The 16329-nt window shown below is 49.3% G+C and overlaps 1 protein-coding gene across 1 annotated transcript; it reads left to right on the plus strand.

The window, feature by feature from the left end:
* The first annotated feature begins 487 nt into the window (after positions 1-487).
* Positions 488-13204, plus strand: MEDAG (mesenteric estrogen dependent adipogenesis). Its single transcript, XM_001510425.6, has 5 exons — positions 488-1205; positions 6519-6631; positions 10078-10190; positions 11204-11489; positions 12528-13204. Exons 1-5 carry the CDS (start codon positions 952-954, stop codon positions 12635-12637), a joined length of 876 nt encoding a protein of 291 aa, XP_001510475.2. The 5' UTR covers positions 488-951; the 3' UTR covers positions 12638-13204.
* The last annotated feature ends 3125 nt before the right edge of the window (positions 13205-16329 follow it).

A 16329-nucleotide genomic window follows, 5' to 3' on the forward strand; every position in this document is an offset into this window, starting at 1 on the left:
CCCACCAATCAGGGCCGGGGGCCGGGGCCCGGTCCCGGCCTTGGCCCGGCTCCGGGATGGGCCGGGATGGGTCGGGATGGGATGGGATGGACTGGCCGAGCGATGAGGAGAGCGGGAAGGGCGGGACCGGGGACGGGATAAAAGGGCGCAGCGGACCCTCCGCCGCTCCCCTCGGGGGTGGTCGGGGTTCGGGGCGGCCAGACGCGGAGCCCCGCGGGGGTCGGACGGGGTCGGCGGGGAGGTGGGAAGGAGCCCCGGCCCGCTCGGATCCTGCCCTGACCTGCCCGCTCCCGCCCGGTCCGGTCCCGCCCTGCTCTGCCTTGCCCGGTCAGCTCCAGTCCTGCCCTGCCTTGCCCTGCCCAGTCCTGCCCGGTCCGGTCCTGCTCTGCCCTGCCCGGTCCTGCCCTGTCCTACCCTGCCCTGCCTAGTCTTGCCCTGCCCTGCCCGGTCCGGCCCTGCTCTGCCCTGCCCTGCCCTGTCCTGTCCTACCCTGTCCTACCCTGCCCTGCCTAGTCTTGCCCTGTCCTGCCCAGTCCCGCCCTGTCCTACCCTGTCCTGCCCGGTCCTGCCCGGTCCGGCCCTGCTCTGCCCGGTCCGGCCCTGCTCTCCCCTGCCCTGCCCAGTCTTGCCCTGCCCTGCGCGGTCCCACCCTGTCCTACCCTGCCCTGCCTAGTCTTGCCCTGTCCTGCCCGGTCCTGCCCGGTCCGGCCCTGCTCTGCCCGGTCCGGCCCTGCTCTCCCCTGCCCTGCCCAGTCTTGCCCTGCCCTGCGCGGTCCCACCCTGTCCTACCCTGCCCTGCCTAGTCTTGCCCTGTCCTGCCCGGTCCGGCCCGGTCCGGCCCTGCTCCGCCCTGTCCGGTCCTGCCCTGTCCTACCCTGTCCTGCCCGGTCCGGTCCTTCCCTGCCCTGCTCTGCCCGGGCCTGGCCTGGCCTCCCCTGGCAGTAGGCAGAGATGGCGGCGGAAGGGGCCCGTCCGAGCCTGACGTCCATCTCGTCGGGGGAGCTGCGGAGCCTGTGGACGTGCGACTGCGAGCTGGCCGTGCTGCCCCTGCGCCAGCTGCTGCTCCTGCAGGCCGAGGCCTTCCGGCTGCGGGGCCCCCTCCTCCTCCACCTGCCCGGACCCCACCGAGGGGGCTTCAACGTCTTCGGACACGGCGTCGTGCGCCTCGACGGCCGGCTCTACCGACTCGGCAACTACATCAAGAGGTCAGTGGCCTCCCCTCGCCCCCCCGAACGTTGGCGTCGTTGAGCCCCCACCGTGGGCCGACCTCTGTCGCGGACGCCGGGGGAGAGACGAGGTCATCGGGTGGTCCCGGTCTCCGTCCCTTTTACGGATGAGGTAACTGAGGCGCGGGGAAGCCAAGTGACTCGCCCAGGGGCGCCCGGCTGACAAGCGGCGGAGCCGGGATTGGAACCCACGACCTCTGACTCCCGAGCCCGGGCTCTTTCCACCGAGCCTCGCTGATTTGAGCGCAGGGCGCCGTATCGAGCGCTTGGGAGAGCACGGTAGGACGGACGCGTCCTCAGCCCACGGTGACCTCACAGTTTAGAGAGGGAGAAGCGCTCAGTACGGTGCTCTGCGCGCAGTAAGCGCTCGATGAGTACGGTTGCGCGAACGAAGCGCCCACCGTGTGCCGGGCACCGGACTCAGTCGTATTCATTGAGCGCTTACTGTGTGCAGAGCACTACTAAGCACTTGGGAGCGTACGTATTCCCTACCCACGGTGAGCTCACGGTCCAGAGAGGGAGAAGCGCTTACTGTGTGCCGGGCGCTGTACTAATCGCTGGGAGAGAGATACAAGCAAATCAGGTTGGACCCGATCCACGTTCCACGTGGGGCTCACCCCCTTAGTTCATTCATTCAGTCGTATTTATTGAGGGCTTACTGTGTGCAGAGCACTGTACTTGGGAGAGTACAATTATTAATTATTTTTCGAACCCTTCTCTACATGCCTCTGCTCCTAGGGCACCCCTGGGAATGGCAGCTCCCAACCCATTTAAAAAAAATTATTATTATTGTGCTATTAATGTCCGTCTACCCCCTCTAGACTGTAAGCAGGGAACTTAGGCAACACTACGTCTCTTTCCTTTCTTCTTTTCTTCCTGGTGGCCTCCCCCAATTCACTTATTACCTTCCACTGTACTGAGCTCTTACTACAGTGCTCTGCACCCGGTAGTATTTATTAAGCGCTTACTTTGCGCAGGGCACCGTCCTGAGCGCTTGGAATGTACAAATCGGCAACGGAGAGAGACAGTCCCTGCCCACTGACGGGCTTACGGTCTAATCGGCGCTCAGTAAATACCGCTGATTCCCATCTAGCACCACCTTGAATACTAGGCAGGGGCTGTGAATCCTTACATACCTTTATACTCTATTTCTTCCTTCTCCCCTTTTAGACTGTAAGCTCACTGTGGGCAGGGAGAGCATCTGCCAGCTCCGTTGTATCGTATTCTCTCCGAAGCACGTGGTACAGTGCTCTGCACACGGTGAGCGCTCGATAAATACGATTGATTCACTCATTCAATAGTATTTATTGAGCGCTTACCGTGTGCAGAGCACTGTACTAAGCGCTTGGAATGGACAAGCCGGTAGCAGATAGAGACAGTCCCTGCCCTTTGACGGGCGCACGGTCTGATCGGGGGAGACGGACAGATTGGTGACTGATTCTATTTGTACTTTAGCGTCTCTCTTTCCTACTGGATTGTACGTTCCTGGAGGGCATAGATCATGTCCACTAATTCGATCCCAAGCGTTCAGTACAGAGTACTGCACTTCTTGGGCACCCAGTAAGTGAAGAGGAGGTTGAACACCTCCCGCAAGCTTGCTGAAAACTTCCCTTTCCCCTGCCTCCCCACCTGAAAATCATTCTCTCCCAAGGGCTCTACCTCTTTCCAGCTAACTGGGTAACCGGGAAGTTTGAGACGGGGAAAACTGCAGGAGGGATTAGGGCAGTTGGAAATCAAGCCAGAAAAAGTCATTTTAAGGTCATTGTTACCTCACGGCCCCAAGGGAACGGCGTTGGGTCTCCATGGGGTGGACCCTCTTCTCCCCCGCCACCATCGGTGGGGGGGGGGATGAGGTCTTGGGGGTGGGGAACGGAGCTGGCTGATGCCCAGGGGACCCCAGGAGCCCCCAACATCGCCTGGAAAAGGGAAGCCCCATGCTTAGAAAGCTGGGATCCGCTTGATCGCGTGAAGTCTGGCCCGTTTGCCGGGGGAATTCCAGGCACGGGGAAGGGTGTGAGCAAGGGATCTTAAAGAGAGGAACGATGGAGGGAATAGCCTTGCAATTTTTACTGTGAATAAGAAGGTTGACTTTAGCAATAAGAAATGAAAAAAAGGAGGAAGCTTATCCTCCCCATTGAACCATTCCCTTCAGAGACACCAGGGGATGCTGGATATTTACATTGTTAAACCTATCTACCCCTGGAGCCCCGATAGAATAAACCTTTTTTTAATTTAAAAAAAGGTATCAGGCTCTTACTGTGTTCCAGGCACAGTACTAAACGCTGGGATAGATACAAGCAAATCGCACTGGACACAATCTATGTGCCACATGGGCCTCCCGGCCTTAATCCCCATCTTACAGATGCGGTAACTGAGGCCCAGACAAGTGAAGCGATTTGCCCAAGATCACCCAACAGACAAGTGGCAGAGCCGGGATTAGAACCCCTGACCTTGCCGTCTCCCAGGCCCGTGCTCTACCCACTAGGTCATTCTGCTTTTTCATAACCTCTGCCTTCTTCAGCCTCACCCTCTCCGATCCCTTCGCCCTGTGGTGGTTTGGGCTTGGGTAGCGTCAGATCGACTCTTTGACCAGGTTGGCTTTGCAGAAAAGAAGCAGGGGGATTTCGCTCCCCAAGCCCGTTAGTCCTTGCGGCCCCTAAAGCTGCAGAGCTACGGGTGGTGTGCGATACCCCTTATTGTTTCCCCCAACTCATCCCCCCACCCCATCCTTCAAACCTGTAAGCACTTTGCTTATTTCTGTATTTATTTCCTCACTCAAGAAGAAGGTGACCTTGTCGGATGTTCTTAAATGCGTTGGATGAAATGAAGCCCCTGCTGTGTCCATCTGCTTCTTTCAAAAAGCCTGGCTTCTTCCTCTCAGTCCCGTCTCGTCGAAGGAGGGAGGAAAGCAAGACAGGCGACAATCGATTTCTGCCTCAGTTTCCCCATCTTTAAAATGTCTGATCACCCAAATTAATATATGTGAGGTTCTCCCCCCCCCCCCCACGCCCCCTTATGTAGTAAAATGATTGAGTATTGGGGTGTTTTTTACATGGGAAAATCAGTAAGGAAATTGTTGGGGTTTTGTTCCAGATATGTTTGAACCTAGAGGAATTTAAGAGCAATGTGGAGGGGGAGATGTCAACAGAACCATCCTATTCCCTCGTGTCTGCTTTACATCTCCGGTGATAAATAATTACGGAAACAGTGCTAGACATTGGTTGAAACTGACGTCTTCATTCGTATATCGCTATCACAGTCCAAAATAGGCCAATGTTTTAAAACTGTTTTTTAAATCTAAGGTGTATACAGCAGGTCCTGGGAAGCCAGGAGACTTCCCCATCCAACTTCTCTCCATATCTTTTTTTGTTTAATATCTCGATGATTTTTTTCCCTTTGGCTTTTTAGAAGGAGATTTATTAGTCAGGGACTCTGTCACCTTCTGTATAATCTGACTCTGCTGCCAGCACTTCAGTACTATAATGGCCGTCATATTAATGAGCTGAGGAATGTGATTCACACCGTTAAATCACTCATCAATCCAGGCGCTTCCCCTTAATTGGCTCTCTCCACAGCAGAGCAAATTCAGAGTGTCAGAGTTGACCTTACATTTCCTAGCCCCGCTAAAAAGCAATTATAATCGTGATCTGCTGTGTATTTCCAAAAGGAACAGGGTTACTCGCTCAAAGCTCTTCAGGAAATGAGTCTCGGACATTACGGTGGGGGGGTTTAGCCTCATCCCGGCAGAATTTAGGAGCGGGAGACCGAGCTCTAGCGGGCAGAAATCTAATAATTATGATGGTAATAAGTGCTTTTTTTAAACATGGTGTTTAAGTGCTTACCGTGTGCCAGGCACTGTCCTAAGCGCTGAGGTAGATATAAGCTAATCAGGTTGGATGTAGTCCGGGACCCACTTGGGGCTCCCGTCTTAATCTCCATTTTGCAGACGAGGTCACAGAGACCCAGAGAAGTTGAGTGACTTGCCCGAGGATGCCCAGCAGGCAAGAGGCGGAGTCAGGATTGGTACCCAGGTCCTTCTGATTCCTAGGCCCGCGCTGTATCATCTAGGCCGTTCTGCTTCTCGTACTAGCACTTACTCATGTGCCAGGAGCTGGGATAGATAGAAGATAGTTTGAATACAGTCCCTGTCTTGAATGGGGCTCGTAGTGTAAGAAGGAGGGAGAATGGGTATGTTATCCCTATTTTACAGGTGAGAAAGTAGAGGCAAAGTGAAGTGACTCGCCCACACAGGACGCTGGGAGAGCGGAACTAGAACTCGGGCCTCTTGTTCTCAGGCCTGGACTCTGTTGATTAGGCCACGCCGCTTCTCCTGTGGCCTGACCCTGCAGACCTGCCGGTTATAATAATAATAAGGGTATTTAAGCGCTTACTACGTGCTAGACACTGTACTGAGCACTGGAGCGGATACAAGCAACTCAGGTTGGACACAGTCCCTGTCCCATGTGGGGCTCCCAATCTCAATCCCCATTTTGCAGTTAGCTAACTGAGGCACAGAGGAAACGAAGCGACTTGCCCAAGGTCACCCAGCAGACAAGTGGCCAAGTTGGGATTAGAACCCAGGTCCGGATGGCATCTGAGGTATCTCGTGGGCCATGCTGGGTTCGAGAGATGGGCTACTGTGTGAATATGGTTGTCCTAATGGTCTGAGAGATCCAAATGTCCAAAATGCCCTCGTAAGTAAGGCAAATAAAAGTGTTCCCTGGCCACTCCGAGCTAAATTTTGTGCTCACGGTCACCTCTGGCACTGCTGTTTTTAGAGATCGTATGCTACTATTCAAGCACTTTCTCATTCACATCTTTCCACTCTTTTCCTTCTTCTCTGAAATGATTTTCCGTCCGTCTCTCCTCCCCCCCCCCGACCCAGAATGTAAGCTTCTTGAGGGCAGGGGTTGCGTCTGCTAACTCTGTTGTACGTCCTAAGCGGTTAGTACAGGCTCTGCATGCAGTAGGTGTTCAGTACATATCACTGACTGACAGCTACGTGGACTGCTTTTGAAAAAAAAAAAAAGTTTGAAAAACTGGCAAAAAGCAGTATCTTACGATAAGTCGACTATGAAAAATGATACGGTGTGACCCTTCCGCGGGCCTGACCCTTCAGCCCTGAGGGAGGGTCAAGCGGCTTCTTTCTCATCATTTTTTTGGAGTCGTGATGTCTCACCGGGGTCTGATAGCTCTGCTCTGAACGGGCACGCCCTTCCCTGCCTTTGACTCACCGATCCGTTCGGGGAGAAACGCGTTCTTGGAAGTCATTCCCGGTTGCTCTGGAAATAGGTTCGTGGAACTCACCAGCCACCGCGACTATAAAGACTACCGGGAAACGGTCCTGAGCCGTCCGATGCTGTTCTTCACCGGCGTGAGGACTGGGGCAGGGCCCTCCTGTCAAGGTAGGCAGTGTGCGTCTTCACGTCTCTTCAAGTCTTGCCCCTGTCTATCCTCGCCTGGTCTGAAGAAGCTTGGAAATTCCCTTTCATTTGTGCTTTCAAATTCTCTTTGCTGTGCTGCTCTTTCTGGAAGACGGGCAGTGTTTATTAATAGTACATTTGGCTAAAATTCAAAAGGCGAGGAATTCTCCACTCTTTTCTCCTCTAAGACTCTCCCAGGAATTGTGCCTGGCACAAGACGTAAGCTCTATTTTTCTTTTTCCCCCAAACAGTCCTTCAAATGGTAAGGGTTAGGAGAAGACGATCTAAACATTATTGAGTGTTTAATGTCTCTCTCCCCCTCTAGACTGTAGACTCTGTGGGCAGAGAACATGCCTACCAGCTCTGTTATATTATTGTCCATTCCAAGCACTTAGTACAGTGCTCTGCACATAGTAAGCGCTCAATAAATACTATTGAATGAATATTCAATATAACTCCGTTATATTGCATTCTCCCAAGCTCCTCACATAGTAAGCGATCAATAAATACGATTTATTGCTCTGCACACAATAAGCGCTCGCTCGATGTGATTGAATCCTAAGCAACCTCGATTGAGTCATTCATTCACTTGTAGTTACTGAGTGCATACTGTGTGCAGAGCACTGTGTGGGAGAGTATAACAGAACAATAAACGGACCTATTCCCTGCCCATAAAGAGAGGGCGAGAGTAAAGACCGGAAGAAGTCACTGCTGGGTGAGATTGTGAAATGGGCCCACGATCATTTGGACTCTTGTTCCCACGGGGCTGGATATGCCTTATCCTCGTTTTGCCGGGGGCCGTGTGCTGAGGAAAGACTGGACCAGGTGAATTTTAATAGAAGGGAAAGCTCAAAACCCAAAACTCCAGTGGGGATCAACATTGCGGAACGGGACACAGGGATTCGGCTTTGCCTCAGGGACGTGCGTGGAACGGAGGCCGCGTTTGAAGGGCCTCTGGACGCAATAAGCGCTCAATAAAATGATCGATTGTCATATTTATTGAGCGCTTACTGTGAGCAAAGCACTGTTCTAAGCACTTGGGAGAGTACAATATGACAGAAAACAGACACTTGATGAGTTTGGCGAAATGAAGCAAAGCATTGTAGAGTCATTATGGCAGGGTTATTAGTTCTCTTAGACGTCCCCGTGGCTATCTCAGGCCAAAGTGGGCAGAGGCAGTAACATTTGCATCATTTGTGTGTGCTTTTGTGTATACCTAGCTCTCTCTATATGTAAATATATGAATCAGTACTTAGAGCAATGTATATTTGTGTCCTTCATATATTGAGCTTAAAGAGCAATAGTATTTGAGAGCCTACTGTGTGCAGAGCACTGTACACAGTGCTGGGGAGAGAATATAGGATTAGTAGATACGATCCCTGCCTTCAAGGAGCTTTAGAATCTAGCAGGGTGGAGAGACACTAAAACAAACCACAGATGGGAAGTAATAGGGTCTAAAGATTTGTAAATGCTACGGGAGTTTGCTTGTTGTGGGCAGGGAACGCATCTATCGACTCTGTCTTATTGACCTCTCCCAAGCGCTTAGTTCAATGTTCTGTGCACAGGGAGCACTTAATAAATCCACTGATTCTGTACTTGGGCCGGAGCGATGAAGCGGGAAATCAGGGAGATAAAAAGTGGAGAGATGAATCAGGGAAGGTCTCCAGGGGGAGAGGTGATTTCAGAAGGGCTTTGAAGAGAGCTATGATCTGTCCGGTAGGAAGAAGGAAGAGTTCCAGGCGTGGGCAGGAGAGGCAAAAACAAGATTATCTTGAAAGGGACGAAGAATCAGAGCCAGGATTTGGTGGGAGAAGAGTGGCTAGGTAGCAGAAAATATAGCAAGGGGTGTATATTAATATCTGGAGGTTCACAACTGCTGGCGACCACATCTGTGCACCCCCTCCCCACCCAAAGATTGCCCCCCGTTGTGCGTACTTGTTTCGCTCTATGTAGCATCTGGTACCGTTTCAGTTGATGTTGCTTAATCTCACGATCCCTTTGAAGGTTCAGCTTGAAAAAAGTCCCACCTTTCTCTCGATAGCCACAAACCAGGCTGCTCTGTCTGCCATGTTGGTTTCCCTACATCCAGAAGGAGCAACGGGTCTGGGAGTCGGAAGACCTGAGTTCTAATTTCGGCCGCTGGATGACCTTAGGCAAGTCACTGAACGTCTCTGTGCCTCAGTTCCCTCATCTGCGGAATGGGGAATTCGAAACCTGTTCTCCCTCCTACTTAGATTGTGAGCCCTGGTTACCTTGTACTAAGATCTGGAGTAGATACAGTGCTTGACACAGAGTAAGCGCTTAACAAATAGCACACTTATCCAGCCGTGGTCCTTCTTTGCTCAAGGCTGCGCTTTGCTTTTGCTTGAAGTTTCTTCTGTCCCCGGAGCTTTCAGGTGCCCCATTTCAGCTCACCGATCAGGCGGTTGTTTAGACATCCTACCGCTCCCATGGAGGTGGTGAATCGGCATTGTTCCAGGGGTCCATTGTCAAGGCAGGATCACGCGCATTTTGGCGCGTCGCGTGGGCCATTTGTGGTGACCCTGATGGAACGGCTCAAGGAGTTGGATGTGGCATTCAGACCTCGCCACCACATTTAAGGCTGGCACCAGTATCCCTCTTTCGGCCTTCGGGTTGGTTTGAGACTTGCTGCCTCAATGTCACACCACTATGATAATCCTTCTTGACCCGCTTTTCTACTTCCTTGTCTCTCAAGGCACTACTTCGGGGCAAGAGGTTGCCTAGGTAGTGGAAATCTGTGTTGCCAGTGAAGATCTGGGCACTTCCTCTAGAGCTCAGTTATTTAAAAAAAAATGTTAACAGAAACTAGCCTCTATTCCTGGGTTTTCCATTTTTCTGCTTCTCCAACCAGAAAAGAAGCCATTTATGCTTACCCTTTGCTTCCTAGCATTTACCTTTTTTTTTTAAAGTCTGCCATCAACATTTTCTAAAATCCCACAGTCGCTCTTATTTTTAAACCCTTCGATGTGGAAACTTGTCAAAGGCCTTTTCAATCTGTTCATTGGACACCCCCCCCGCCCCCTCCCGCCACATGGTTCTTGACCCCTTCAAAGAACTCTGGAAAATGAATGAAACACAATTTCCCCTATCAGAAATACTGTTGTCTTTCTCTAAGTGTTCAGTGATCCTAATCGGTTAATACAGTCTTCCAGTGTTTTTCGGCATAGAAGTGAGACGCCTGGATCTATCATTCCCAGGGTCATTTGGGGGACCTTTTTTGAGAGGGGCAGAATCATCAATCCGTCTTCTGTGATGATAAGCTACACACTCTTGCCCTGAGTTCTGCAACTCATCAGAACTCTTAAGCGGCTGAATGGCTTCCATAATCCAAAATCCACGCTAGCTTTTCTCCGGCACTGATGACCGTGTCCGGCACTCCTGATGGTGAGACTACGTCATATTTTCAGAAAAAACCTATGTACTTCTTGTGAACACCCGACACCCCAAGATAAGAAGACAAATAGAACAAGGGATGGATCAAGTCATCTCCTCAGTGTTTGGAGAAAGCTACAGCCTTCGGGTGAGTTTGGGAATGGCTCTGTTCAGGGCTGCTAAGGGAAGGAGAGGTAAGTGAACCTGTAAGGAAAGAGTAAGGGGTGTGGGTGTCCAAATCTGTCTCTCCCATTAAGACCGGAAGCTCCTTGTGGGCAAAAAACACATCTGTTGCAGGTGTTCCTCACTACCAAACGCTTAGTACGGTTCAGTGCACCCCGGGGGCACTCAGTAGATACTGTTACAGCCCCTAGCTCTTGCTGTATTTTGTAGTTTGGGGAGAATATCGTGGTCTCTTGGGCCTCAGTTCTACCGTCTGTAAGCCGGGGTAAGAGTATCTGCCTCCACCCTACATCCAAGGAAGAATGGAAAAAATTAACAGGAGGCTACCGTTTGCCAAGGCTTTAGAGAGCCATAGAAGTGGACACCTGTCAATCCCAGTTAGCTGTATTCAAAGGATGGGATAAAAAGGCAGCAGTCCAGAGCGAAAGAGTAATTTCACCTGTGAGCTCATTGCTTTCGGAGACCGACTTTACGTCAAGCCTGCCTTCGTTCCCAGAAAATCATGTTTATAGCTCTTGGTTTGACGGTGTGTTGCCCCTGAACTGTGTAGCTGAGGTTATTTCTTTTCCAATTCTGTATCCATCTGGGATTTATTGAGTACGTGCTGAGTATGCAGCACTGTACTAAACGCTTGGGAGAGCGCCGTGTACTAGTCTAAGCTCCTGGTGGGCAGGGAACGTGTCTCCCTACTCTGTTACATTAGACTCTCCCAAGCACTTAGAACAGTGCTCTGCACACGGTAAGCGCTCAATAAATACCACTGATTGAGTGCGGTAGCATTAGTAGATGAGCCCGTTGTTGGGTAGGGATTGTCTTTTTAAATGCAAAAAAGGGGAAAAGTAGAGATAAGCAAATTCTCTATTTTCTGGTTAATAGATTGTTTTTACTGTCTAACTCAGAACATCAAATTCTTACCTTCTGAAGGGGTCAGTGAAGCGAAGTATTTGAAAGCTTTCTCTCTCTCATTTTTTCTTAAAGTTTGATTTCCAGCAAGTGGTAAAGAGTTTTTTCCCTCCGGGAAGTGAAGTGGTTAATGGAGAAGATCTAAGCTTCGCATACGAATTCAAATCCGATGCCCTGTTTGATTTCTTCTATTGGTTCGGGCTCAGCAAAAGCACGGTTGAAGTGCATGGAAAAGTTTTGAATTTGTCTACGACCAGTTCAGCCAAGAAGGAGACGATCAAGTTATTTCTGGAAAAGATGAGCGAGCCCCTCGACAGGAGGACCAGTTTCTCAGACCGGAAGTTCAGTGTTACCTCTAGAGGTAGGTTTGTGTCTCATGAGACTCAGTGTCCCTGCTGTTGTATCTTTTATCTGTCATTTATATTAATGTCTGTCTGTCCCACCAATCAATCAGTGGTATGAGTGCCTGCTGTGTGCGGAGCACTGTACTAAGCACTTGGGAGAGTACAGTATAACAGAGTTGGTAGACCTGTTCCCTGCCCACAGTGAGCTTCCAGGCTAGAGGGAGAGACAGATATTAAGATAAATAAATTTCAGAGATGTATTGTTGGACTGGTGCGGGGAATAGCAAGTGCCCAGATTGCTTCTAATTTCCATGGGCATTACCTCTATTTCCGTGAATTAGTGACACTGCGATAAAAATCACGTAGCAATGCGAATTGCTAGGCGCAGTTGATGGATTCTCCCCTCCCCTACTGACAAGGATTAAACTAGGCTGTAAAATCATACAAGATCCGAGATTCTCCCTCAGCGCTGAGGTGATAGTAGGAACCCGGGAAGTAGCATAGCCTAGTGGATAAAGCACGTGCCTGGGAACCACAGGATCTGGGTGCTAATCCCGGCTCCTCCGTGTGCCTGCCGTGACTTAGTTGCTTCTTGCTTCAGTGTCCTCGACTGCAAAACGGGGACTCGGTACCTGCCGTTCCTCGTGATTAGGCTGTGAGCCCTATGTGAGACAGTGACCGTATCCGACGTGATTAACTTGTATCTACCCCAGAATTTAGAACAATGCTCGACACGTAGCAAATGCTTAACAAATACCATATGAAAAAACCTTAATAAATGTAATTATCAGAGGGGAGTTTTTACTCTAGAATGAACCTACCTTTCTAAACAGATAACAGATGCACCATCAGATGCATACAGTGCCCGGCACATAGTAGGCGCTTAACAAATACCGTTATTAATTTTGAAGGTGTCATTGTGATGGGGCCCCACCTTTTATCACACTAAATTCCGCAGTTTCTCTTCTGGAACCCCAGGACCACTGATCATTGCAGGGTATATTTACCTTTCTAATTTCTGAATGGCAAATCTTCCCAACTTTGGTGTCTTTCAGGTTCAATAGACGACGTTTTTAACTGCAATCTGTCTCCCAGATCATCACTGACAGATCCTCTTTTAACGGGATTGCCAATCCCAGGAGTTATGGAATCGGAAGAGAGTTAAATACGCAGATGATCGGTGTCCCGTGCTCAGCTTTTATGATCAACTGAAAGCTAGGCACCAGAGCTGTCAGGATAGAAGGTGAACTGGAGGGGTTTGCCCCCTGCTTTTTAATCTCCTCCCACCCCCCACCCCATTTCTGCTTTAGAGGACAGGACTTTTTGCCTCTCTGGGGCCCTTAGCATCTCCTGTAGAATTGCGCTCTCTCTCCCTTTGCCGTGGGCTGTTATAACCCAACAAGCCCCTGCTCCTGTGGGATTATTTAGGTCAGGATTCACCTCTGAGGCCAATAAACAAGGAAATTCCCCTGCTGATGACCGATACTCTTGCCAAAGCCGAGCTTAGTAGGGGGGGTCAGACCCCTGCTTCTGGCCAGATGCAGATGTAAGAAGAGCTCTCTAATGCTCCTAAGCACTAAGATTAGTAACCCTCTTGGACTTGACAGACCGAGGAGTGTCTGATATTTGATCTTCTGCGTATAAAATGATCAGTGAAGTAGACGATAGGACCGCATTCAGCACTGACAGATGCGGGATAATAAACAAAGGGCGGCTTTCTTTAAAGAGAATATATTATGTTCCTCTTACTTTAATTGACCCGCTGCACTGCTAACCTTTTACAACTGAAAGAAGAGATGTAGAATGTTCCCAGCAATTAATTCTCCTCTTGTTCGTTCTCTTGGAATTGGAGAGATTAAGTGAAACTTCAGTGTTAATGATATTTATTGGGTATAGTGCACTGTATTAAACACTTGCGAAAATACAACAGAAGTGCGAAAATACAACAGAAGCGCAAAAACCGTTTCTTTCCCACTGGATTCAGGCAATCATATTTAGGGTCTACTGTGTGCAGAGCAGTGTTCTAAGCGCTTGGGAGAGTAGAGAAGCAGTGTGGCTCAGTGGAAAGAGCCCGGGTTTGGGAGTCAGAGGATATGAGTTCGAATCCCGGCTCCGCCACTTGTCAGCCGTGTGACTGTGGGCAAGTCACTTCTCTGTGCCTCAGTTACCTCATCTGACAAATGGGGATTAACTGTGAACCTCACGTGGGACAACCTGATGAACCCTGTATCTCCCCCAGTGCTTAGAACAGTGCTCTGCACATAGTAAGCGCTTAACAAATACCAACATTATTATTATTACTTATGGGTATAACTTCAGAAGTCTAGAAAATGTTTTCAAAGCATATAAAGCTAAAAAGATCAGTTCTGGGTGTAACTGTTACATTTTTCTGGGGGTTTTTTTCTTTTCCTTTTTCTCTTCTGGGGAATACAAGACCCCATCCTTAGCGACCTAGACATTCCTTGGGGCTAGATTCCTTGGTGGAACTTGGGGTCTGCTTCTTTTCTTAACGTCTGGAAATGGCATTCCGGGACAATTGGTAGACTGTAAGGTCACTTTGAGGGCAGAGATCATATCTTCTCATTCGATTATCCTCTCCCAAGGCCTTAGCACGGTGCTCTGCCCACAGGAGGTGCTCAGTAGATACTGTTGATTGATCTCCGAGGTAGACAAACCTGCCTCTCATTGTACCTGACTTTTTTTTTATCTTCACGTGCCAGCTTTCTAGGTAGAATAGCTGTAAAACAGGCTCGCTCAGGGAATGTAAAAAAGCAGTTTTCTGTTTGGGAAGGTTGAGGGTAAAGCTTCATGTCTAGATGTTGCCAAGCAGGAAGGATCATTCTCGTTCTCAGCGGGTTCCTGGGGCGGGTCTGTAACTCACTCCGATGAGTCGGACACCGGTGGAGCAGTAAAGCCGTAAATGATTTTCCTGCGCTACATCTCCAAATCGGTTCTTCGTTGTCTTTGCGCATCGCACACCCTGAAAGGATAACCCTCACCTAAGTGACCGTGTCAGTGTTCGGGAAGCGGCTTGTTAGGGTAACTGATTTTTGCGGGATCAGATCCTTCTTTGTGGTGAAGTTCTCTCAGACTTCCTGCTATTACCACGTTCTTCCTCCTCCTCCTCGTTTTTGTAATTTTTATGTCCGTGTCCTTCTTTACACTGTGAGCTCCCTGAGGGCAAGTGACATGCATTTTGCTTTGAGTGAATTCTTCCAAGTGGTTAGTTCTGTGCTGTGCGTTCAATAAATGCCCCTGATGAGGTAGCCATTAACTCCAGTTTAGTGCATGTGAACTCGAACTTCTACTGGACTTTGTGGTCTCCGAAATGTATGAATAAAGCCATTTGAAAATTTCCACCTGCTCCTCCCACTCTTCCCATCTCCCCAAGCTCTGCAGTCTAGAGACGGGTACTATTTTGGGTAGGCTTTAGTTTTTTCTTCAGCCCTGATTTCTTTATTGGATCTTCTGTGTTTATGGGGGAATAATCAAATTCTTCCTTTTCCTACTCCTGACTCAGAGAACAAAGGAGCAGAAAAATCCACGATAAATCCCAGGACCATTTTTCTTGTTTCATAGAATCTGATTATGGGGCTTTTTTTTTTTTACCAGTTTCTTTCTTATTCACTTATTAAAACATGTTCTATCACTTGTGTCTGACTCAGTGATTTTTATCATTTTCCGCAGCTAACGCCCCGCTCAACTAGGAGGGACCAAATTTAAAGCACTAAGAGTTTTCTGGCATTAGATTCCAGAGTTCCAAGCCCTTAGGACAGTGATTTATACCCAGGGGTCACTCGAGAATCGTAACTACTTCGATTGTATATATTTTTATTACCCTATTTTGTTAATGAGATGTACATCCCCTTGATTCTATTTATTACCTTTGTTTTAATGAGATGTACATCCCCTTGATTCTATTTATTGCTATTGTTTTTGTCTGTCTCCCCCGATTAGACTGTAAGCCCGTCAGTGGGCAGGGACTGTCTCTATCTGTTGCCCATTTGCCCATTCCAAGCGCTTAGTACAGTGCTCTGCACAGAGTAAGTGCTCAATAAATACTACTGAATGAATGAATGACTAGGAAAACAGATTCAATACACTCCGATTCAAAATAGAGCTGAGCAACCTTATCCATTTGGGGGGGTGAATCTGGCATCTTTTAGGAGGGTGTTCAGACTTCAGTGGGGCTGATTGAATTAGGACCGCAGGGAGGAAAGATTGAATTTGCTGAGGGGCTCCAACATAGTCAACATATTTCTAGAACTCAATCCAGTTCCTGTTTTACCGCTAATCTGGGAGAGCAAAATCGCTGCAGTTGTTGCCCGAGCCCATTAGGACTTTCCTGGTTAAATCCGGAGCAATTTCAGGACCAGAACTCCCATCTCACGGGTGGGAGTTACATGCATTCTGTAGTGTTGCATGGAAGAAATTCACAAAAGAAGGAAAGCCAATCTGGTTTTGTCTTTGGCTGGAAAACTTTGACCCAACTTGCAAAAACTGAGAACGACGGTGTGGGTAGTGGAGGAGAATATTAAGCTGAAAAACTTGGGAATGATAATATTGTGTTTATTAAATGTCTTTTGTGCACCAAACAGAACACTAAGTGCTGGGAGAGATATAAGACACGTACAGGACTCACAGTCTAAGTCGGTGGGAGAACGGGTATTGAGTCCCCATTTTCCAGAGGGGGGAAACTGAGGCGCAAAGAAGTTGTGACTTGCCCAAGGTCATTCAGCAGGTAAAGGGGGCAGAGCTGGAATTAGAACCCAGGTCCTCTGCTGCCGGGCCTGTGCTTTTTCCCCCTAGGTCACGCTGCTTCCCTCTGCTCCCCCCACCCAGCTTCTGGTGATGACT

Source organism: Ornithorhynchus anatinus, chromosome 20 (assembly GCF_004115215.2).
Source record: "Ornithorhynchus anatinus isolate Pmale09 chromosome 20, mOrnAna1.pri.v4, whole genome shotgun sequence".
NCBI lineage: Eukaryota > Metazoa > Chordata > Mammalia > Monotremata > Ornithorhynchidae > Ornithorhynchus > Ornithorhynchus anatinus.

Coding starts and splice junctions, on each gene's coding strand:
- MEDAG (XM_001510425.6), top strand. CDS start 952: ATGGCGGCGGAAGGGGCCCGTCCGAGCCTGACGTCCATCTCGTCGGGG. Junction 6,632..10,077: donor GGCAGGGCCCTCCTGTCAAG/GTAGGCAGTGTG, acceptor TCATATTTTCAG/AAAAAACCTATGTACTTCTT. Junction 10,191..11,203: donor GAGAAAGCTACAGCCTTCGG/GTGAGTTTGGGA, acceptor TTTTTCTTAAAG/TTTGATTTCCAGCAAGTGGT.